The sequence below is a fragment of the Pteronotus mesoamericanus genome, unplaced genomic scaffold (assembly GCF_021234165.1).
Source record: "Pteronotus mesoamericanus isolate MK-2021 breed Mesoamerican mustached bat unplaced genomic scaffold, CSHL_Meso_final contig_90, whole genome shotgun sequence".
Classification (NCBI taxonomy): Eukaryota; Metazoa; Chordata; class Mammalia; order Chiroptera; family Mormoopidae; genus Pteronotus; species Pteronotus mesoamericanus.
The window spans coordinates 39820094-39844954 of NW_026555277.1; the positions used below are offsets into that span (position 1 = coordinate 39820094).

Consider the following 24861-nt stretch of genomic DNA (forward strand, 5'->3'; position numbering starts at 1 on the left):
TATCTTAAATTACTTCATTATTCCTAGTTAAAATTAAAAGTATAGTTAAATGATATTGAAATAAATACTTGAATGTTTGCCTTATCCCTGCCCAATATCTTTCAGAAAATGCCACAATTTTAAAAAACGGTATTATCTCTAAACGTGTAAGGTGATACAAGAACACAGGGCAAGGGACCCAAAACACAATTTCTCCATTGTAAGTTTAAAAATGGAAAATTTGCCAACTAGGAAAGGTACGACCACAAACTACAGAAGGAGAATTGTTACAAGTTGAGTTCCATTATTTAATAGAATTATTAAAGGTCTGGGGTGCAGGTGGAGAGTTACTTTACCTTGTCACTAGCAGTACTACTTAAGGGAGAGTTAATGATTCTGAGTTGTTTGCACTACTTTCAAACGACTCATAAAGCAATTTCTCAATTTTTCTAAAAACTGGCGGGATCAGAAGTTCAGAGAAGCTACTGGAAGGAATGAGTTCACTCAACCAGCGAAACATTTAAGCCCTGAATACTCTCAGTCTATGCTAGTTGAGAGCGCACAAGTGATCTTTCACAGTACATCAGTTGGAATCCACTTCAGAATTGCATTCAGAGGTTTATTTTCTACAAATAATAATGCAACCACTTTGATCCACTCAGCGCTTTAGTCACAACAGCAATATTGCAGAGAGTGATAGAGCCCATGCACCTGCGTCTTCCCTTTCTTCCCAAACACACAGATACTCTGCTCTATTGTAAGACGTAGCTACGGACTAGGTTCTGCCCAAGGCCATGTGAGCCAAAGCATAGGCACCACTTTACGGTCTGGCCAATAATTGCCTCCATGCATAGCCTAACTTTCCTTCCCCATTTGCAAACAGAGTGGTGGGGATTCTGAGAACCAAGAAGAGGTTACAGCACAAGGTGAATGGGTTCCTAAATGACTGTGGGGAGCTCAACCTTCACTTACCATGGATGTTTAGTGAACAATGAAATGAGTTATGCCCAAGAATTTACCGTTTTGTATCCACAGAAAGTTTGGAGCATGGTGTTGCAGCAACTATCAGAGTTCTCTTGCCTTGCACAAGCAGCTTCATATGTCTTATCCATTTTACCTTATAGTTTTCCCATTTAGGAGCTGAGGGAAAGCAGAAATTTGAAAATGCCATTATGTCCATTAACAAATGATGAAAGGAGCAACGAGAAGACTGGTTCATTATCCCAGGATAAGGTATAACCCAGATGCCCTGGCAAATAAACATGTACATATAAGTCAGGCCAAAGCGATGGAAACAGGCCCGAAATTCTGTGCGGCTGTGATAGAAAACAGCTGCATTTTATGGAGTAAGCTTTGAGCAATTGTCAACAGAGCTGAGGCACTCTGCCACAAGCATATCTAACTTCACTTCACACTGGTCAGAATGGCCATATCATTAATAAATCAACAAACAACAAGTGCTGGGGAGGCTGTGGAGAATAGGGAACCCTAGTACACTGCTTGTGGGAATGCAGACTGGTGCAGCCACTGTGGAAAACAGAATGGAATTTCCTCAAAAAACTAAAGATAAAACTGTCTTATGATCCAGCGATCCCACTGCTGGGACTATACCCTAAGAATCCTGAAACACCAATTCGAAAGAACCAATGCACCCCAATGTTCATAGCAGCATTGTTTACAATAGCCAAGAGCTGGAAACAGTAAGTAAATGAGTAGATCAAAAAACTGTGGTACATTTACACAATGAGATACTACGCAGCAGAAAGAAGGAACTCCTACCCTTCGCGACAGCATGGATGGAATTAGAGAGGATCATGCTAAGTGAAATAAGCCAGGCAGTGGAAGACAAATACGATATGATCTCACCTATAAGTGGAACATAATCAACAGAACCAACAAATGAACAACATAGAACCAGAGACATGGAAACAAAGAACAAATGGACAGTGATCAGAGGGTAGGGGGAGGAAGATAATGGGGAAAAAAGGAGACGGGGCAAACAAAGGAACACGAATAGAGGACTCGTGGACATGGACAATGGGAGGAAATTAAATGTGGGAGTGTGGGGGTGGAGTGAATGTGAGCGATGGGGAAAAAGGCAAGACAACTGTAACTGAACAACAATTTAAAAAAAGAGGAACATGGGTGACGAAATACGTCATGTAGGGGACAGGATGGGGCAGAAAGGTGGAAGGAGGCAAGTGCTAACCACAGAACATTCTACTGGTCACTACTAGCTAAGCATTCCACCAACATCCATAAAGCAAGAGTTGCAGTTAGCACTACCCCCAAATCATGTGGACATCTGAACATTATTTGTAAATTTTTTTTCAATTTATCCCTTTTTTCCTTAATAAAGATCAGAGTCAAGAGAAGCATCTAAGTATTAAGAAGTACCTGGGCCAGGAAGATTCAGCAACAGTACATGACCTAGGCTCCTGACTGCTGAGCAGTCCCAGCACAATAGTCATTAAGCGTGACCAGATCTATTGAAGTTACACTTGCCTTAAAATATGGCAGCCAACCAGGTACTATATAGTTTTCGTTGTTGTTCTACATAAGGTAAATATACTTTGTGCATATTCTGAGCTTCTATGGGCATGTCGAGTATAGCTGGTACCATTCTAGAATAGTTCTAGTTGTTAAAGACTTTGAATATTTTGTGAATTATTGCTTCCCAAATGGATCAGAATCCAACAGATAGCCTAGAGATTGACTACGGCATCTTTCAATAATGTTGCCTAAAGAAAATCTCCTGGTCCGTTGAGAATTGTTATTTAGAAAAGAAATACAGTCTTATATTGATTGCTCAACAAAAAATCAATGTTCAGTACCCTGTTTTAAAATAAAATTGACTGGTATATAGTTATATGGCTCTACTAATCTCATGAGTCATTTCAGATGTGACAATTATGGGTAACAAACACCTATGTAACTCACCAAACTGCAACCTCAAAATGCAGTCAAAAGAATTGAAGACTAAGTGTCAGATCTCCATACCCTCTGAGACGCAAGCTGGTTTAACATGTTTCCTTTAAGTCCCTAGGGATGTAGTTACTGTCCACTGGGCTGCAAACTTCAGAAGGTAAGCACTGACTTGGGGAAGTGATGGCAAGTGCTTTAAGTGAATCCAAGAGACTTATTTTCCCAGTAGAAATACACTTCAGGGAAAAGAATATTAATGGCCAGGACAAGACTATATCAAGGGCAGCCTTGTTAAGCCAAAGTAACACAACCAATATATTGTATCTTGTGCCACACAAGTCCCCTACCCTGGCCCCAGTCTTGTTATGCACTGTTGTTGGTTTCCAGGCTGCAAGACCACTCCTGTGTCTGCCTGCAGTTCTTTGGTAAGCTGATGAAAACAATAGCTCCTGATAACTCAGACTAAACAATATTGCATTTTCTAGTTTGTCACATTTTTCAAAGAAAGCATCATTAAACTTTAAGCATAATAATTTTCTCTGGGCCTAGAGGCTCGTCCTTCTCTTAAAATTAAATCATCATTACAAATACATCCATGTTTAAATTTAGTAACAGGATTGTTGGTAAGCATTTGCATGACAGTGAGTTTGCAAGGTTTTAAGTTATGTAAATACTGCTGAACACTGGAATTGATAAACAAATATTCATGCTAACGTTACTACCAAACTACTTTTACTGTTACTAATAATAGTATATCTAAAATAGGCAAGCATTCCCCTGGTAGGGTGGCTCAGTTAGTTGGAGCACCGTCCTATATACCAAAAGGTTGAGGGTTCAATTCCTCATTGGGGTCCCTACAGGAAGGCACCTATCAATCTTTTTATCCTCTCTCTCTCTCCCTCTCTCAAATAAATAAAAATATCCTCAATGGAGAATTAAAAATAAAAATAATAAAATAGGTAAGCATTTCTGGACCTGGAGTAGTGGGGGAGTAAGAGTCTTTATCACGCTGTCTTTTCCAACCCTCAGGAGAAAATGGTAGTGCAATGGTTGTTTTAGGTTTCTTTGTTTCTGTACCCAAGTCATAGCTTTTCCCTTTATGAGGAGGGCTGTTTGACTGGCAAGTTTGGTAAAGGTTGGTACAAGTGGGTCAGAGACCATGGCTCCAACACGATACTAGCCATCTCCTCTCTCAGACGCCCTGCAGTCAGGCATAGTGAGATTCCCAGGTTTTCTCATCTCTGTGCCAATGCTGGACCAAAGACCTGACCAGATCTCTGCATCCTCTCTTCTAGCTTCAACCCTATGACTGAAAGTATGAGAGGTGAGCTCTAAAGTGGGGCCTGATGGTCCAAGAAAGACCACGATAAAGACAACATTGTGATTCTCACATCGACCCATGTGTTTTTTCTACTGATTCTAACCTATAGGAATGGAGAGAAAATTGGTATTACTCCAAACCTCCAACAGTCAGCAGCAGGGTAACATTTCACTGTTATGAAACAAAGTGATCCTAAGTTTACCTATGGTTGAAAATTAAAGGACCAACAAAGAAATGGATTCCCTGCCGTTTTGAGTCACATATGGAGTACTGAGCTGAGTCTCATAAATGTTTCACATTGGTCACAGTGGAGCTAGGACACCATATAAAAAGACAATGTCCCACTCAACAGCACACGTTACGGTGGGATTGAGTATGTTGTCTGCAGAAGTCTCTTAGAACATCATGGGCAGATTTATGTCTTTAGTAGCTTGTGTTTCCCTTTTTACTTTGACTGTCCCACATGTTAAGTACCTTCTAGTTCTAAACATAGCCTATATTAAGATTTCTGAGTAAGTGAATGAGAATAAAAAGGGGCCAAATAAAGAAGATTTTGAAATAAATGTAAAAAAAAACCCATTGCAAACACATACAAAAAAGAAGCCACACTTGGGCTGCTTTATCTCTCAAATTAAGCTAAAGGATTTAATCAATTCTGATATAATTACGTTTCGTATCCGTAGGATATTCAGTACCCATGGGGCACATTCAGTATCCATAGAAATGAAACATGACATATAGTTAATAAATTTTCTATGTATAATAGATAATGTCCTCGAACTTATACAACAGGTCTATTGATGACTTTCTAAAACATCAAAAGAGGTATGATACAAACATTCACTATGCAGTTTTAATTTTTCTCTGGTTTACTGAATGGTGGGGAGATTCAATAGTAATTAATACATCGAAGCCAGAAGAGCAGAGTTGATTTGTGTCAGGTGAACTGGCCAATTCTCTTTTTTCATCAATATATATTCACTGAGCACTCAGGAAGCACAAGGTCTTATGTCAGTGGAAAAGGCAAGAGCAAAGTTTAACAAGGCATAATATGCTGAATGCCATAATCAGATGGAGAGGAGAAAATTTATTCTTAGTGAGAAAATCAAGTAAAAATGGGATCTGAGCTTGAGTAAGAAGGGTGAATAGGAAAAAGAGGAGCATCCAAAAGGCTGCTGCGGTGTCTTAAATGATCCCCATTAAAGGGAAGGAGGCTTGAGACGGGCTTTGCTGGCCTGTTAGGAGAAGGGTTAGTGGACTCTCAGGTGTGACTGGTGAATTAATGGGGACATGATACTGTAATAGAGGCAGCTAGAAATATTCAGATGGGGCCAAGTTGTTATAGCATCTTGAATGTTCAAGAGCTTGGACTCAAGTCAGTAGGAAGCAGGTTTTTTTAGTAGAAAATTTTATTTTCATTCCATAGTCCCCCCCCTTGAGTCTAAACATATTAAAGCATGACATTATTGTTCTGCATCTTCCTGACAAACTACTTTTTACGCGTGTATGTCAAAATTTGCAGCCCAAATGCTCGAAACTAACTAAAAAGTATTTTGTCACCCACACTCACATGAGTATTGTCCTTGTTTATTTTTGTATGGGTAAATCATCTGAGAGTCATAAATATTTTTTGAAAGTCACATTTCTTATAGTCATCTGACCTGGTCCAATTATTTCAATATGATCCTGAAAAAAAATCTCAGACACTACCAGAGAGACGCACTTCTACCTCATCTTCTGCAGGTGGGAAATTTTAAGTGGGTCTAATTGCGAGAAGTGTAGTGCATATTTGGTGCAAGAGTTTTCCTATTGACAGAGTCTAATCCTGAGCTACCTCTAATGTCCCTGCTTTCTAACTTCATAAATGAATTGGGTGTAAGGTAGTTTTTCAAATCCTTCCTCAAAATGTTATGAAATTGCTCTATAACTAGAAGTGTACTCTTAGAAATGTACTCACAACCCTTATCTATTTATCAATATGAATGTGTTTTGACAAAAGCACAAAATGGGTCAAGCCATCTTACGTCAGTCAAAATGGCTCAAAATGGGTCAAGCCATCTTACGTCAGTCAACCTTGCCTTTTGCCCTTCTTGCTAACATTTTGTTTCTATACTTAAAGGCAGAATTTTAGATGGAACCTTCCTAAATTCTTCCTCATTACATTAACCACATTTGAAGTCTACGTCTAGAGTGCTGTAAGTACTTTCGCCAAAGGCTTTCCTTATTCCCCTTACTATTTGCTTTAAAATCCCTAAATACCATCTCCTCTGATTCACAGCCCAGCAGTTTATCAATTTTATTATCATCAGTGATATCTTATTAAAACAACCTACATTCCTCTTCTCCCTCTATCCCTCCCACATTGTCCATGAGACTCTAAAAGCATCTTTGTGCATGTGAGAGATGTATATTATTTATTTAATTCAGGATTTCATTTACATCTTTAACATAAATTGTTACAATCTTTCTGTTTATATCAAATCTCCTCTAGCTTCCAGTTCCTGACTTCCTGTATCTTTCTTGAACAATTTATCCAGCATCCCATCATATAGAAACTAGGAAGCCGCATGTCTGTATGTACACCTCAATGTCAGCGCACTCACAATGAATAATTTCAGAGGACAGCAAGATTCCAAAGTGCCTTGGAATAAACATTCACCCATGTTCCAGGAAATTAAACAGTGAATTGAATTTTATTGTAATGATTTCCTTTGAGAGCCAGTCACCTATTAGTAATGCAGACTGGACATTAAAGTCAGTTTGCGTATCTACCTCTGGGAGCTGTGATTTCCTCAGGCTGTGGGGAGGCTTGAGTGGCCTAAGTACCTCTGTGTCCCAGGCAGGCTTTTGCTTTTATGTAAACTCTTCTACACACAATGCATGTTCTACAAGAAAGGAATCTTGATATGCTCACTCATCAGAAAACTCCTGAGCACTGTAATATCCTTAGTTTTGTGCTAAGTGTTAAACAGGCACACTTAGCCATGGTCTGCAAGAAACAAACAGGTAAACAGTGGACTACAGCATGGGATTACAGGGACTGGAGTAGTGTTTGGAGGGTGTCTTCGAAGGGTGGCTCACCCAGCTTGAGAGCAAGGGAGGGCTCCCAGGACTTGAAAGGAAAGGAAAAATGAAACTATATTGACATAAACTATAAAGCCATTAAAGAGCTCCCTTGCAGGGTTTGAAAATAAACACTGGGCAAGGGAAGATCGATTAATCTACTTGTCGAGGAAACAGAAGGACATTGAGGACTAGGTGCGCGGCATCACCTTTAAATGTCTCCTTAAATGCACAAGCATGTTGAGCGAGGGCATCACCCTAGCTTTACAATAGTTTCTACAATGACTATTCCGTCAGTGGAGGCAGTTTCAGCAGGCAAACAGATACTGAGATGATGAACCAAGGAAACCCCCAGCTCACTCCTTGGCTTTGATTTCTCCCTTAAATAATTCTGAATTTTTTTTTGAAAAGAGGACTTCCATTTAAGAAAGAAAAGATGAAACTATAGACATAAATATTTTGCCACTTCTTAACAGAAGTTGTTGGCAGAGCTGGGGGGAGGGCGTGCTTCTTTTCCATTTATCTGATTTCCCTAAGGGTTATTTCCCCTCTTTGCCTCTTGGCCTACCTTCTCATTCTTTCCTGTCTGTGAGCTGGGGAGAGGAAATGGACATGTGAAGCCCAGTTCTTTCCTCACTTATGCTCTTGGGACAAGGAGGCCCATGGGAAACACCCATTCTGGGCTGTTCCTCCTGCCCTAACGTGTGCAGAGAAAGCGCTCTGTGGAGATGCTCGACAGGTTGCCTAGGACCACTTGTGATTGGCTGCATGAGCTTAATCTGGAGGTTCAATACCATCAATACCTACTGTCATGTATATAAGCCACACTCCCTGGCATAATCTTTATCAGTATACACATTGACATTGTGGCCTCCATTTGCTTAATTCATTTATCTGTCTCTCCATTGGTAGGGAAATGCAGGTAGGGAAAACAAAGGTATCATTTGGAAGCATTCCTCAAAACTTAACAGTTATCATAATTTATCAATACACAAATAACAAAACAAAAGGGTCTGGCACAAATAACACCCTGCTGGTAACCTATACCAAATCTTTTATTACAAAGTCATAAACATGTAATTCTGTAACATAACAATATCACACTCAAGCACACCATATGATATTTTAGGTGAAATATTGAAATTGCTGTCTATCTTGAGCGAGACATTCACATACCCTACCAACCACGCTCAATGGAGTTACTTTTGCTGGACCCTGTATATTGGTCCCTGAGAGACTGATCATCTCAGGTACCCCAATAAGGCCAAGTTTCTGAACCTACAAAACAGATGGTCTGATCTTCAACCAAATGGGTGAATAAACAGAAAGCTGGCCAGTAATGTGAGAGAAATATGAAGCCAACCCATAGCGAAGCAGAAAGGAGACAGAAGGAGAGTATTATCAGCACTCCAGCTCCCGCGGCCATCTGTTCCTAAATCCCAGTCACCTTTTTGCATTTTGGGTCTATGACACACCTGAAAAGCTTATCAATGCTAGTAGACACAGCCAACTTCAAAATGCAACCAGTGCCCGACATAGAAGGGTAAATGCGCAGCGCCCAACATATGGAATTAATGGTCTGTGGTCAGTATCTTGAAGTTCTCAATAATTTTACCTTTAAATTTGTGTTTTTTAAGTGAGGTCCCATGGGACCCTGGAGCATGAGATGGGGCTTTGTAGTCTTAGCTCATGTGTTGTCCCACCTCCCAATGCTTCCTTGTCTCTCTAGGATGGATTCTCAGCTCGCCAGGCCCCCAGCCCCTGAGGCTCCCAGATGGCTCACTGCCTCTCCCTCCCCACCCAGCAGGGCCCTGTGCACAGGCACAGGGAGGGTCGGGTTTGGCCATGCACATGGCCATGCCATCCCTTCCCCTCGCTGGCAGCCCTTGGGTGCATCCTGTGGGTGATGAGGGATCTAGTGGGGAGACTGCTGTCCCTTTGAGTTCCTATCTGCTGTGGACTGTGGTGAAAGTAAAGCTACCTGACTCACCGTCCCTGCCCCGGCCAGGCCAGAGCACACTGGTCAGGGCAGAGGGGAGCCCGGCAGGCTGTGGGCCACATGCACATGCCATTTGGGGGGAATTGGCCTGAAACTCCTCTGATGGTCTTTACTCACCCCAAGACTATCCCCATGGCCTGAGGAGAGACATTGAATAGCAAACAAAAACACAATAGGTTGAGAAAGAGACCACAGAAGAATGGAAAAAGCGTTATATTTTATTACCTTTAAATGGCCGATCTTTCCTACTTTTTGAACAAGGATCCCATTTTCATTTTACTCTGGGCTCTGCAAATTTCACAGCCACTCCTCACAGTAGATTTCCCTTACTCAAAGTCAAAGGGGTCCTAGCTGACACCTAATATGCCTTTTGTGTGGCTTTAGATTAGAAATAATTCTATATAAGCCTCTTTCCATGAGATAGTATCACTTTGTGAATTGTTTTATTGGGTTGAAATCATTTGTTCATATCCTTTTTCACCCTAAATGGTTAAATTTCCAGCAGCCCTATCTTAGTTGTCTTTTGCTCTTTTTGTGCCTGAAACTAGGCTCCAGACACAGAATGCACACTCATGGTACATTTATGAACACATGTCAATGTTATCAGTCACTCGGACAAAAACATCTGCAAGGGTCATCACATCCAGCCCCAATGACGGGCAAGAATGAAGAAGACTTAGTCTACCAGCTGCTTATTAACAATGGCCTAGGCAAAGCCCACCTTCAGTTCCAGGTTATCACAGAACTGGGCCAGCAGGGAAACACTCTTCCACAGACAGCCCTGACCCTCATGGCAGGCCATGCAAATCTGATTTCAAACAGTTTGAATGTGTTTTCCCCACCTAACCCCAAATGCCAAAATACGGAGTCTGGCACAAATAATGCCCCTTTTTTATTACAAAATCTTTTATTACAGAATCATAAACATGTAATTCTGTAACATAACAATATCACACTCAAGCATGCCATATGGCATTTTAGAAAAATCATTCAAATTAAAACTATATTACACCCTTATTATTACCCTACCAACCACACTCAAGCAGGCCTTACTTCTGCCGGACCCTGTATTTAGCAACAGCTATTGTCTGTTTTCAGTACTTAGTCTGTTTTACAAAACTGTCAGCAAAAACTTTTTAAATTTTAGATCGTCATTGCACTATCTCTTCCCTTTGTAGTCCCTCATTAGAATATCAAAAAGTGAGAGAATATGTATGTGTTAAATGATGAACAAATGAATAGCCAGGGAGGGAGAAGAAGTGAAAGCAGAAATGGAAAAGAAATAAGGGTAGGAACCTGGGAAAAAAGATAAAGGAAAAGGAAAGGAGGAAGAGGGGGGAAAAAAACTAAAGACAGTCACACTAACTGGGTTAAATCAGATTCAACTATGTTTTATTCAAGTTTTACCTGTGAAATAGAATAATGTTGTCAATGTCCCATGGCTCTGTTGGGAACTAAATGAGATAACATAGGAGAACACACCCAGCAAGGTGTCTTGTACATACATACTTGTGACACTTGTTGAAGCTGAACCGGTACTTTCCATGAATGTGAGAGAACCAAAAACACCCGCCCATGAGCATCAGCCACTAGGAAAGCCCATCTGAGAGAATTCACACCAATGAGTATTGTTTGAGAAACTGCTGCCTTGCAGTTTGCTTGTTAATAGAAGTGTGAATAGTGTTTACTTCTATCCAGATATAGTCAATTCTATCCAACAAGACCATGTCTAGAGAAGCTCTTACACATGAAGGGGGAAGAGGAAGAGAAAGAAGAGAGGAAAAATGAGGAAGAAGAGGAAAGAGAGGAGAAAAATAATAATTAGTTGAAGTTGTCTGGTGGTCCTTGTCCACCACCCTCTATAAATATTTCAGTTATAGGTGGAAACGTCAACTGTAAAATGCATGTCCTGAAGCAGACATCAATTTGGGTACAGGCAGAACTCAGAGATATTACAGGTTAGGTTCCAGACCATTGCAATAAAGCAAGTGTCGCAATGAAGTAGTATCTCAATCATTTTGCAGGTGGAGGGTATTTTTTTTTCCTTAAAAACGCAACACCAATAAAGCTCAGTGCAACAAAACGAGGTCTGACTGTACTTCAGTCGGAAAGCTGAGCCCCAAGCAAACCGTGAACTGCTTCCTCCATCTTCATCATTGTACCATTAACAATACCATCTTCAGTTTTCATAGCAGTTGATAGTTTAAAACACATGAGTAATCCTTTAATAATCCTTTGCAATAACATTGTAGGGTTAACACAGAAGGTGGTATTAAGCCAATTTTACTATGTAAAAATATAGAAGTTACAACTCACCAGTGATAAAATCAGATCTAAACCTCAGCTCTCCAACCTGTGCATCCAGCTCCTGGACTACACTGCACTGCCCCCCGGCAATATGAATCCAACACAGGATTCTCCGCACCTTATTGAGGGCAACGTGATTGACCATGAGAATCACTGGAAGAAAATTGTTTTCCCTAATTCATAACTACCAAGAAAAGATGTATGTTCAGAGTCTGTGGACACCAGGAACATTACATGAACTCATATTTTTTCCACAGTTGGACTTTCAAATTCCACGAAGGTGAAGCAACCACTTATCGCAATGGTGTGAGAGGGCTAAGCAAACACCAACTCCCTGAACTATTGCAATTAATATTATTTGACAAGGCAACATAATTCTGAGAAAAAGGCATTAAAATCAAATCCCTGTGTTGCTCCTCAGATTTACAACATGCAGGTACCACCAATGGGCTTGGTAATCCAGGGAGCTCTAGGAATGTGTATGTTTTCTTTTGTTTTGCTTTGGAAATAGCTTCGGCCTCTTATAAAAGCTGAGCACTGGTTTCTTTGTCTCATGTAACTTAAAAAAAAAACAAACCCCAAACATTACATGTACAAATTATACGAGATGCAAACAATATTGAATTCATAGCAATAAGTGAATGCTATTTCACACACACCCCCCGCAAGGGGAAGACAATTAATGCATTTCTAGTTTCTATGCATTTACATAAACATGCATACAGACATTTTAAAAAAATAAATTAAATATGTGAGGATGCTATATGTATTGTCTTGTGACTTAATTTTATTTATTTTTGTTTCTTTTTTCTCAAAAACACGTGTTGGAGATTTCCCAGGACACATGTATATACATGTGTGCCATGTATACACATACATACACTTAGAGTTTCAAACCACTCTGTTCTAGTCCGTGAAATGATATGCCAAATAAACTAAATCGTTCCATTACTGATGAATATTTGGGCAGTCTCTGGTTTTTGATGAACACAAACAATGCCGGAAAAACATCACTTATGTGCACATCATGAGCATGCGCTTTTCCAGAACACTTTTTGAGAGGTAACAATCAAGGAAATTCCCACATCACTCTTTAGATTTATAAATATAGACAGATTTTGTCAAACTGCCATTAGAATGTTTCGCCAATTTACACTCTTAGTCATGTATGAGGCTGTTTACCTCAAGATCACCATTAGAATCAAATCAATCTTTTTAAAAATTACCCCCTAATCTAAAGCATAAATATGGGACTTACTCGTTGTACATTATTTCTCTCTCATTATCAGCATGTCATCTCTGTAGAGCAGCAATTTTCAACCTTTTTCATCTCATGGCACACAATAATTATTAAAATTCTGCAGCTCACCAAAAAATATGTTGTTTTTGCCAATCTAACAAAAAAATTAGATATAATTTTGATTCATTTGTACCAGACACAATTGTTATGTTGGCTCTTGTCATTTTTTTTTTATTTGACAATCTAAGGGAAACAAAGGTCAGTGCCCCTGACTAAATAGTTAGATATTGCATGTTTTAAATATTCCTGTGGCACACCAGTGTGCCGCAGCACATGGTTGAGAATCGCTGGGGTAGAGGATAAGGTGTGTCCTTGGGCAAGGGACTTAACCTTTCCGTGTTTCAGTTTTGCGACCTCTAACATGAGGGTAATAATAGTACTTAACTCAAAGAGTTATTTTCTGGGATTTTTTGGGACATTTGCCTCTTTTCCAATGTGATTACATCTCCGTCCTCTCTGGTTGATTCAGTCAGTTAACACATACTTAATGAGGGCCTACACTATGTCAGACCCCATTCTAGTTGCTGGGGACAGAGCAGGGAGACAAGACCAAGTGGTTGCTCTCATGGGAGCGTCCATCCCAATGGGGAGGCAGATAATACAGAACATGTAAATGTATAATGTTCTATCAGGTTGTGTTAGCAAAGAAAAATAATGTAGGGCACAGAGCTAAGATGTAATAGGGATGTTATGTTAAACAGAATGGTGAAAGTTTCTGTGATAAGGGGACCCGGAAAGAAATAAGCGTTGAGGCCAAGGGGACGACAAGCACAAAGTCCTGTGACAAGAATGCACATGGCATGTTCAAGGAATAATGCAGGGATGAGAAAGGAGTGAGGAGGAGAGAAGAGAGAGAGGCCAGCTGAGAGGAGCTAGGAACTCAATGCCGAACCAAAAGGTGGAATCTGAATTGTTTACTAATTCTGAACTGCTACAAACACAGAGAGCCGCTGAAACTCTAGGTTTCCTCTCCCGGCCCACTTGCCCTCCGAGCAAAGCCTTGCTGTGAATGGAAGCAATCAGCGCACCCTTCACAAACTCAGACCAAGAGGCCAAAGTGAACAGTCATCACATTGTACAACCATGGCCCCTGATCCACATGTACACTTTCTTCATTTCACCAAAAAGGTACACTCAAAGCATTTTTCATCTTTTCTGATGCACAGTGCTCTTGCCAGCAGACAAACCAGGGACAGAAACCCTGACCGTGCTCAGCCACCAGAAGGGTAAAAACCATCTGCCTCAGGAGAACCCAGAGTCCCGGCTGGGTGGCAGCTCACAGTGCCCCCTAGGGCAGCAAGCTTACCTCTGCAGATGGTGCCGTTCCCCACGTAGCCTGGTTTGCAGGTACAGCTGTGCCCCTGGACAGTGTTGGTGCAGATGGCGTTCTCATCACAGTTGTGCTGCCCACTGCCACATTCGTCGTGCTCTGTTTAAAGGGTGAAAGAGAGAGACACCTTTTCTTAAGTTGGAATCGATGATGTGGAAAAACTGAGCTGGAACTCGCCAAAGAGGAGTGACAGAGACCTGGTATATCAGGACCTTACGGTGTGCCTGGCAGATCCTATGCCAGATGTGACTGAAATCTCAACAGCTCTGAAGGATGGCTGTCATTATCCCCACTTTGCAGGAAAAGTACATGAGTATCAGAGAGTCAAGGAACTTATGCAAGTCACAGGACTGATATGCGCTTATCTAAGGACATTGCTTCTTCCATGTTCTGCAACAGTTTTTGCAGAGGCTCCAAGGCAGTGGTTCTCAACAGGGGACAGCTAGAGGTCCTCTCCACCACTTGAATCATTTGACTGTGTCTGACAATGATCATGATTTGTGATAGAGGATGCCCCTAAAATCTAGTGAACAGAGCCCAGGGACACTGTTAAGTATCTTACAATGCACAGGAAAGCCCACCACAAAAATTCATTAGTACAAAATGTCAGTGGTGCTGAGGTTGGGAAATCCTTCTTCTAAGGTTAGAAAAAGCAAAAGGCAAAGAAAGCTACATGAGAGATTATATGGCTTATTTTGAACAAAGAGAATGAAACTAAAAGGAAAGACAGTGAATATTGTTTGGCAAAGGAGCACTGACCAACTATTTTCAAAGAACTGGCACTGGGCACGAGGAAGGCTGACCAGCACGGAGCTGGGCTCTGAGCAGAAAAGTGACTTACTTTCAAGACACTTTAAAGGCATTCAGCAGTTTAACTCTCATTTTCCATAGATCCTATTTACATAGGGCTCAGAATTTAACCTCTGGGTTAAATGTGTACTAATATATGTGGTTATATTAGTTATAACCACATATAACTAATGTGGTTATATACTGAGTGAGGCAAATATAAGTTTACACTTGTTCATATGGAAAACACAGTAATTAATAAATAATAGTACAAAAATAAACTCTGTTTTGCATACTCACAACTGTAAGTGTATTTTTGCCCCTCCCCCCCGTATATTCAAATAGTAGTGGCATCCTTAATCCACAAGATATGGGGGAAACAATCCAACACTACAAAATGGACTGAAAGAGTCCAAGTTAGAAATCAAGATTTCACAGATAACTATACTTTTCACTCCTAATCAGGAAAAGTAAAGTCATCTAAATGTAAATAAACTATATGAGAAAAATTATGTCCTTTAATCCCTTTAACTTCTGCTAGTATAACTTTTTAGAAAATTTAAGAAGAAAAATCAAGTAGGGTTATTCAATCATAAAAGATTATAAAACAAGAATTAAAAACCCCATAGAAATAACACTAACTGAACACAACTAAAAATTCATTATAGTTTAACTATCATGTCCTATTAGACCCATGTAGCAACCGATTGAAATATCATCTGTCTCCATTAATTTTTATTCTATATTTCCTAAAAGAGACCCAGTAATGAGATCCCAGTAATGAGAAAGGTTAAATTCTACAAAATAGAGCTGTTTCAGTCGCCCACATGCAATTAAACTAAAGCACACACACATGACTATTACAGATGCCCCCCATTTTCATCCCTCAACTCCCCTCCACCAAGCCCCCGCCCTTCCCACTTTCACCACATTGTTGTCTGTGTCTGCAGGTTATGCATATATGCATGCATGTTCTTTGGCTAATCTCTTCCAGTCACTTCCACCCCTTCCCTCTGAGCTCTATCAGTCTGTTCAATTTTGTTCACCAGCTTATTTTGTTCACTAGTTTCCATGTATAAGTGAGACGCACTTGACTCTTGATTTAACACTTTGGATTTTTCCAAAGAAAATTCTTCTAAAGGCCTTAAGTGCAACCCAAATTGTCAGTGAGAAACATGCACAGGTTAGCTAGATGTGAGAAGGAAAGAAGATTTATGAGGGCACACTTCTAGCCTGTGTTATAGTCATCCTCAGAAAACTCGAACAACAGTATAACCCTGTGGGTGTCTGATCAAATTTACAGACCTATCAAGAGCCTGGTGTGGGCAGGTGCAATACCAGATGATTTTAGGGATAAAAAAAAGTCTAAGAATATAGAGTTCGACTCTGAAAGCTTTCCCACATCCTTATTTAAATTCACTTAATATATAATTATTAGTGTCTGTGCTAGGAATACAAAAAATGAGTAGATATGATCTCAGCTCGAAAGAACATTTTAATAGGTGCCACCAGACGGCAATATGTGTCACAAGGGAGGAGAGATAAGAGTTATAAGTGATCTTATATTTTATCATACAAACAAAACATATTTTACAGTGAAAGGGGTCTTTTGCTAGTACTTATACTGGGATAACAGACATAACTCAGAATGACCTAAGCAAGCCTGCAAATGTGGTCATGGCAGATAATAAGAACAAAGATGAACTGAGAGTTCATTGCAAGAAAGAAATTTCTTCTATTCAGGAGAAAAGCTTTCTTGTAAAACATACTCTTGAACTAGTCTTTAAAAAATGATCATGATTTTTTTTAGCCAAAATTGTCTATAAAGGGCACTCCAGGAAAGAGAAAAAAAAAACAGTGTGAAGCAAGGCATTGTTTTATGCAACTTTCCAAAAGTATGGGCCACCCTTACCTACCTGGTCTTCTTTTTTCAGCTTTGCTGAGGTATAATTGACAAATAAAATTCTAAGATCTTTAAAGTATACAGTGTGATGATTTTACACACACACACACACACACACACACCCCTCCCTTGTAAAAGGATTCTCCCCACTGAGTTAATTAACACATCTACTTTACCTTATCTCCTAATATTGTTAAAGCAAACCCTCTTTTCTAATGAAGTGGCTCCATCACTGTCCTGCAAATGCATGAGTTCATTCCTGTTTTGTCATGTTGTTTCCCTGACTCAAAATACACTCTCTCAGTATAGTTGGAACACCTGTGCCCCTACTTGGCTTCCCACACCATTCTACACCCATATTCTTGCCATGAAGCTTTCCGTGCCCACTCTTCAAACCACATGAATTTTACCCATCTTGAAATTCTTATTAAATCTAGTATCTTCACTTCTTTGTAGGCAATCACATCACAATATATGGTAATATTTATGAGTTTCATCCTTAATTTTGAAGAGAGAAATTATAGCATATTTTCTACAATGCTGACATTGCCTAACAGAGTCTACAGTCTTCACCCCTTCATGTAATGGCACTGAGCCTAAAGAGTGCCGAGCACTGCACTGAACATTGTGCATACATCATTTAATTATCCCAACAACCACATGAAGTTACATTTGCTCACTTGACAATGAAGTAACTGAGAACAAACAAAAAAAAGGCATTCCAATAGCCTGCATAGCATCACAAAACTAATAAGTGGGGGAGCATGGATTTGTGACTCTAGATATCTGGGGTGACCACCGCATCACTGAGCAATTGGAAGAAATTTGGGTGTAGTTGAAGCTAAGCCAAGACACATGGGAATGATTCCATAACACCAAAAATGAAGACTGGGTGGTTTTCCTTTATTGGCCCCAAATTCCCACTTAAGAACTGACCTATCTACAAAAGGCATTTACCAGCTACATGAACTTGAGTCACTCAGCCAATCTATGTCTTAGTTTCCTAATATGTACAATGTGGGTAATAATAGAACCCATCTCCTACGGTGGTTGTGAGGATTCAATGAACTACTACACATTAAATACTTATCACAGCACATTACAACTAGTAAGTGCCTCATTAGTACAATCTATTTTATTGTCATTGCTACTGCTATTACTACCACCAGTAGTACTACTTCTACTACTGCTAGAACTACTATTACTACTACTACTGCAATTACTTGTGAGTAGATGTAATTGTTGGTTGGCAGTAAAAACTGATTAAAACTTTGTCTTTCCTTTACAGGATGGTAGTTCAGGCAGAAAAGCTGTGAACAGACAGGCTTTGAAGACAAATTAGAATACTTCTCTGAAGATCCAAAGGAAGTATTTGCTTAGAGGCACTTATGGTCACCAAGAAAGAAGACTATAGGTTGGGAAGGTGAAAGATATATGCTTAAGATTGCTGATGTCTGATCTGAGTTTGATTATATTATATTTGGCATGCCAAGCCTCTCAGGACAAGGATAATGATTATAATAATTATTGTTATGCTGGCTAATATTTATTGAGCACTCCTGAGCACTGTCATTGTCCATAGTGGTTTCTCCTTCCTCTTCTTTTCTCTTTTACAGATCAGTTCTGAAGGACTCTAACTAATCCACCTCTATAACATCGTAATCAATTGTAATCAATTGCCATTGTCAATTAACACATTGTTTTTCTTAGAAAACTAATCAGATCCAAACAAGCTACTGAAACAGTCAATTCAGCTGTGCCTGCAAATGACTTGTGTGTATGGTCTTTCTGGTTTGTGGCTTTACTCCATTCAAAGAAATCTCTCACATTTTACAAAATTGTTATAGTAACCTCACTGGGATATGCCAAGCAGGTCTTATTGGTCATCTTTTACAGATGAAGAAATTGGAGTTTGGAATGCATAAAAGAGGCTTTTCCTATAAGTGCATAGATAATAAGGTTTGCATCTAGAACTCAAGCTTTCATCTTTTCATCCTCTCTCCTGCATTCTTTCCAAAATCCCACTTTATTTTGTGATAAAAAAATTCTGCAATGTTGGCCACAATAGGTAATATTTACTTAAAAATAATTACAGACTTGAAGTTGCAAAAGTAGTACAAAGAGTCCATTTTGTTTCTCATGCAGTTTCCCTCAATATCCTCTTACATAGCTCTAGTCCAATGTCAAAACCAGGAAACCAACATTGGTATATTACTGTAAGTTGGTCCACAGACCTAATTCAGCTTACACTATTTTTTAAACTTCATTCATTGTGGATGTATGTAAGTGTGTTTGAATGTGTGTCATTGTAAGCAAAGTCACCCACATGTAAATGTGTGTAATGCCAACACAGTCATCCTATATCTTTGTCTTTGTACCTCCTCCCCATTCCCCCACAGCCATCACCCCCAATCTCTGCTGCTGTCAGTTATGAATATGGTCTGTATAATTCTGAGAATATTATATAAGTGGAATTACATAGTAAGTATGTTTTGAGGTTGACTTTTTTCATTAAGCATAAAGTTCCTGAATTCCATCCAGATTGTTGTATGTGTCCCTGGTTTATTCTTTTTAAATGCTGAATAGTATTCCATTGTACAGCTATATCATAGTTTGTTCAATCATTCACACATTGAAGGATACTTGATTGCTTCCTGTATTTTACTATCATGAATAAAGTTGCTATGGACATCTGTGTACAGGCTTTTGTGTGAACATATACTTTCATTACTCTGGAATGAATGTCCCAACTGGTACTACAGGGTCATCTGATAAGTGCATGTTTTCTTTAGAAGAAACTGCCATATGATTTTTCAGAATGGCGGTACTATTTTGCATTCCCACCAGCACTTTATGAGTTTATCCACATCATTGTCAGCACTTGGTATTGTCACTTTTTAAATTTTAGCCCCTCGTGTGTGTATCGTGAATATTGTACCATGACCTTAATTTGCATTTTTCTAGTAGCAAATGATGTTGACCATCTTTCCATGTGCTCATTTACTAGCTATATCTTTTCTTTGGTGATATATCTATGTATGTCTTTTGCTTATTTTATAATTTATTTTTTTCTGTTAAGTTTTAAGAACTCATTATATACTCTAACTACAAGGCTTTGTTGGATATGCTGTTTGCCCTTATTTTCTCACAATATATAGCTTGTATTTTTATCCTAGTAGTCTTTCACAAGCAAAATGTTTTAATTTTTATTAAATTCAATTTATCTATTTTTACTTTTATGGATAGTTCTTTTAATGTCACATGTAAGAACTCTTCGTATAACCCTAGGTTCCAAAGATTTTTCTAATATTTTCCCTAAAAGTTTTGTTGAGGGCAATTTTCCTCCATTGATTTTTTTTTTTTAATTTTGTCAACAACCAATTGGTTATATTTGAGTTGCTCTGTTTCTGAGTCTCCTCCTCTTCCATTGATCTATGTGTCTATTCCTTTGTCAATAACACTGTCTTGATTACTTTAGGTATATATATGGAAAGCCTTAACACCACATAGTCTTATTTTTCAAAATTGTCTTAGTTCTAGTTCCTCTAGAACTAAAATACATAAAATTTATGTATTTATACATAAATTTTAGATTAAGCTTGTCCATTTCTATAAAAAGTCTTACAGGGATTTTAACAGGAACTGTGTTAAACATATAGATCAATTTGTGGAGAATTGAAATCTTTGTTTTAGTAAGCCTTTCAGTCCATAACACTATTTACTCATTCTTTGATTTTTTAAATCAGTGTTTTATAATTTTCAGCATACAAATCCTGCACATGTTTTGTGAGATTTATAACTAGGTATTTCATTTTGCTTTGGAGCAACTATATATGATATTGTTTTTAATTTTGGTTTTAATACATCATTTGCTAGTATATAGCAACAAAATTGATTTTTGTGTGTTGACTTTATACTTTGAGATCTTGTTGAACTCAGTATTTTTTTGTAGATTCCTCTGAATTGTCTACATAAATTATATCACCTGTAAAAAGAGCTAGGTTTGTTTTTTCCTTTCCAGTTTGCATGTTTTATTTTCTTCCATTGGCTTGTTGCACTGGGTAAGATTTCCAGTGCTAGGCTGCAACAAGAGTGGTGAAAGCTGATAACATTGGTTTGTTATCAATCTTAGCATAAGGCATTCAGTCTTTCACCAGTTGGTACAATGTTAGCTCCATCTCACACTGCCTGTTAATGCTTAGTGGAGGTGGAGGTTCGACTCCCTGATGGGTCCTACTGACAACAAAGTTGGGGGAGAGTGGAGGGCCAGTTAGCCTTGCATTGTACTGCTTGTTCATTCTTCCTCCGGCTGGGTGGGGTGGTGGCAGCACTCCATGCTGGCACCCTCTGCTGTTTGCACAGAGCTGGAATCAGAGCACTGCCTGCCTCTGCAAAGCAGGTTTTCCACTGACATACAGCTAAAGTAGAAAGGTCTTTTCAAAAAGGTTTTCTGTTCCCTGAGGTTCCCCTGTTCCTAGTTCTTTCCCTAGGAGGAGTGGAGCTGGAGTCTGTTGGAGTTTTTCTCTCCATGCCTGTTGATGGTTTCAGGCTGCGGGCTTCTTTAGCTCCCTGTAGGGCTATATGAGAAGCAAAAAGAAGAAGGGGAACTCACACCTTGTTGTTCTTCAAGGCCAAAGTTCCTCAGTAATTCACCTTCTCCTTTTTGCCTTTCAGAGTCTTCCTGGGTATTTGTTGTGTTCTATCCAAGAGATTTTTAGTTGTAAGAGGAAGGACCTGGGAGGAACGGAGCTAGTCCATCTTGGCAAGACCCAAAAGTCTTCGGTGTAATTTTATTTTTTTTAACATTTTATTTATTTAGTTTTAGAGAGAAGGGAAGGGAGGGAAACAGAGAGGGAGACAAACATCAATGTGAGAGAGAAACATTGATCAGTTACTTCCCACATGTCCCCAAGTGGGGACCAAACCTGCAACCCAGGGACATGCACAGACCGGGAATCAAACCGTCAACCTTTCAGTTTGCAGAGCAACACTCAACCCACTGAGCCACACCAATCAGGACTTCCATGTATTTAATTTTAAAGAAACTAGTCACTTTCCTTCTCCACTTTTCTAAACAGCATTATTAGGAATTTTCATAAACATACTATGAACACATTTATTAATTCAGTACATGTAATTGAGCAAATATTATGAGCCAAATGCTGCTATAATTGTTTATAGCATTTATATGGGTTAAGCATTATTATCATCCACATTTTTAAAATGAGGAAATAGTCACAGAGGTTGTAAGTGGCCCAACAGTATAGTGTGGTAGATTTAAACCACGGCAGTCAAACCATGCTGAAGAATTAGAGCCATGTAGTTTTAGTCTCTCCTGAAATCTCTCATAATCAATCCATCACCAAGTTTTGTTGATTCTTCTTCCGAAGAATCTTTCAAATTCTTTCCTATGCCTCCATGTCCACTATGCTCATCCACGCTATCACCATCCCCCCCACCTCCAAGCGACCATCACTCTGGTGACTGCTATAGTTTCACAGTGGATCCCCTCACATTCGCTATTGCCCTATCAATTTATTCTGCCCTTACTGGCCTTAGAGTGATTTTTCAGGAATTCAAATATGATCATCTTCCCATCCATCCTTTCTAAAACTCTTCAGTTACTTCCAAAGGTCTTAGAATGTGGATAGACATTTTCAATATGACCTCCTGGGTCCAGTGCAGTCTAACCCCGACCTAACAACTATGGTTTATGTTGACTTTTGCTTCCTCTGCTCACTTTGCACTGCCTTGATCTCCTTCACTAAGAGGGGCCTTGCGGCTGACATGCACCTTCACATGTTCTTCCCTCTGGGCCCAGTTAGGCTCAGTTAAAAGCCCAGTTAATGGTTGTTTATCGTTGGTATCTCAATTCATCTCCTCAGACAAAGAATTGATCTCCTTGATTGGGAAGTTTTCCCAGTGGTATATTCATATAGCACCTACCACCTCTCCTTCAAAGGGCTAATTACAGCTATAATTTTGTTTATTAGTGTGTTTTATTAATGTCTCTCTGCTTTACCAGAACACAAATGAGGATAGAAAATACTGTACCTTTCACTCATTATTCCTAGCCTCTAGCAGAGCTTATGAAACTGGGCAAGTTCCTAATGCAAATACCCATTTATAAAAGGAAGAAATGTAGATAGGAAGGGAGGGAGGAGGGAAGAACAAAGACAGTAAAAGAGAGTGTTATTGTCTTTGGCACTAAAGTTGCAGAGAGGTCAAGGAAAATTAAGACAAGAAAAAGGTAATTGAATCATGCAACTACAGGAAACAGAAGAGCTTGTAAGTGAAACCTAATCAAGTAATGATATGTTGATATATTTATCTACCACAGTGACTTTGTGAGAGGAGGAGAAAGGGATATGTCAGGGGCTCTCTTTGAGGCAGACCATTTGTTTCATAAACAATTGTCAAAGGCACACTCCCTGGACTGGGTGAAAAATACTTGCAAATCATATATCTTATTAGTGACTTGAATCCAAGATATATAAAGAATCTTTACAACCCAGTCATAAAAAGGTGACCCAATTCGAAATAGAAAAAACATTTAAGTAGACATTTCTCCAAATGGCTAATATGCACATGAAAAGATGCTCAACATCTTCAGTAACCAGGGACCCCCCAAAGCAAAACCATTTGACACTCACTGGAATGGCTATAATAAAAAAGATGGACAGTAAGTGTTTACAATAATGTGTCAACATTAGATCCCTTGTGCATTGTTAGTAGGAATGTAAAATGTTTGGGAACTACTTTGGCAGTTCTGCAAACTATTAAACACAGGGTTACCACATCTTTCAGCAATTCTACTCCTAGATGTATACCCAAGAGAAATAAAAACACATGTCCACACAAAGACTTGCATACAAATGTTCATATCAGCATTATTCACAATAGCCAAACTGTGGAAACAACCCATGGGAATCAGCTGATGAATCCATCAATAAAATGTGGTATCACCATATAACACAGTATTACTCCATAATAAAACAGAATGAAGCACTGCTACATACTACATGCATCATAGATTAACCTCAAAAACCTTATACTAAATGAGTGAAGTTGGTCACAAAAGACCACGTGTGATATGACCCCATTTACAAAAAATGCCCCGAATAGGTAAATCTATAGAGAGTGACTACCTAGGGCTAAGCTGGGGGGAATGGTATAAGACCGAGAATGGGCACCAGTTTCCTCCTTGGGGTGCTGAAAGTGTTCTAAAATTAGATTATCATAATGGTTGTGCAACTTGAAAACATATTTAAGACCATTGAATTATATACTTTAAGTAGGTGAACTTTATGCTATGGAAGTTATGTCTCAATTAAGCTTTTACAATTTTTAAGGAAAAAACTCTGAAATATGTTAGGATATTTATCTCTGTGCCCATGTTGTAAGACAAGGATGTTCAAACTCATCCAAAGTCATTCTTGGATGAAATGATTTTCTGCAAATGCAGGTTAGAAATGTTATTTTGCTAATATCCAAGAAATATGCCATATTTCCTTAATGAAAAAACAGCATTTATTTAATAGTAATGTTTTAGCAAAAGCAATTATGTATAAAATGTATGCATCAGTTATAAAGTGATCCCCAATTTCTTTAATGTGAAATCTGAAAATCTATGCCTTAAGCTCAATAAGAACCTATGTTATAAATAACCTAACACAGTGCTTGAATTGAAGAAACAACTTTCTAAGTCAAAATAACAACAACTTTAAGCCCCCTATTTGCCAGAAGGAACCACCAAATCTCATTCCTTATTAGGCTCCTTCCCAGGACACTCTGCCCTCCGCAGGAACCCACTGGGCCCTGCAGATATTAGACGCAAGACCATGAGAGAGCTGCTTGATTTTCACACTGATTACTGCCCTCCTCTGTAAAAAGGAGCTGAAGCCCTGCTAATTCCATGCTAGATTCCGGTGCTGAGATCTCTGCC

At 39.2% G+C, this 24861-nt stretch overlaps 1 protein-coding gene across 3 annotated transcripts in view; it reads right to left on the bottom strand.

Moving 5' to 3' along the window:
• NELL1 (neural EGFL like 1) overlaps nucleotides 1-24861 on the bottom strand; it is a 723728-nt gene that overhangs the window by 269612 nt on the left and 429255 nt on the right. For all 3 annotated transcript variants that reach the window (XM_054585996.1, XM_054585995.1, XM_054585994.1), the window contains one exon: nucleotides 14201-14323. In XM_054585996.1, coding sequence (XP_054441971.1) covers nucleotides 14201-14323 — 123 coding nt within the window. The remainder of the gene's footprint in view (nucleotides 1-14200; nucleotides 14324-24861) is intronic.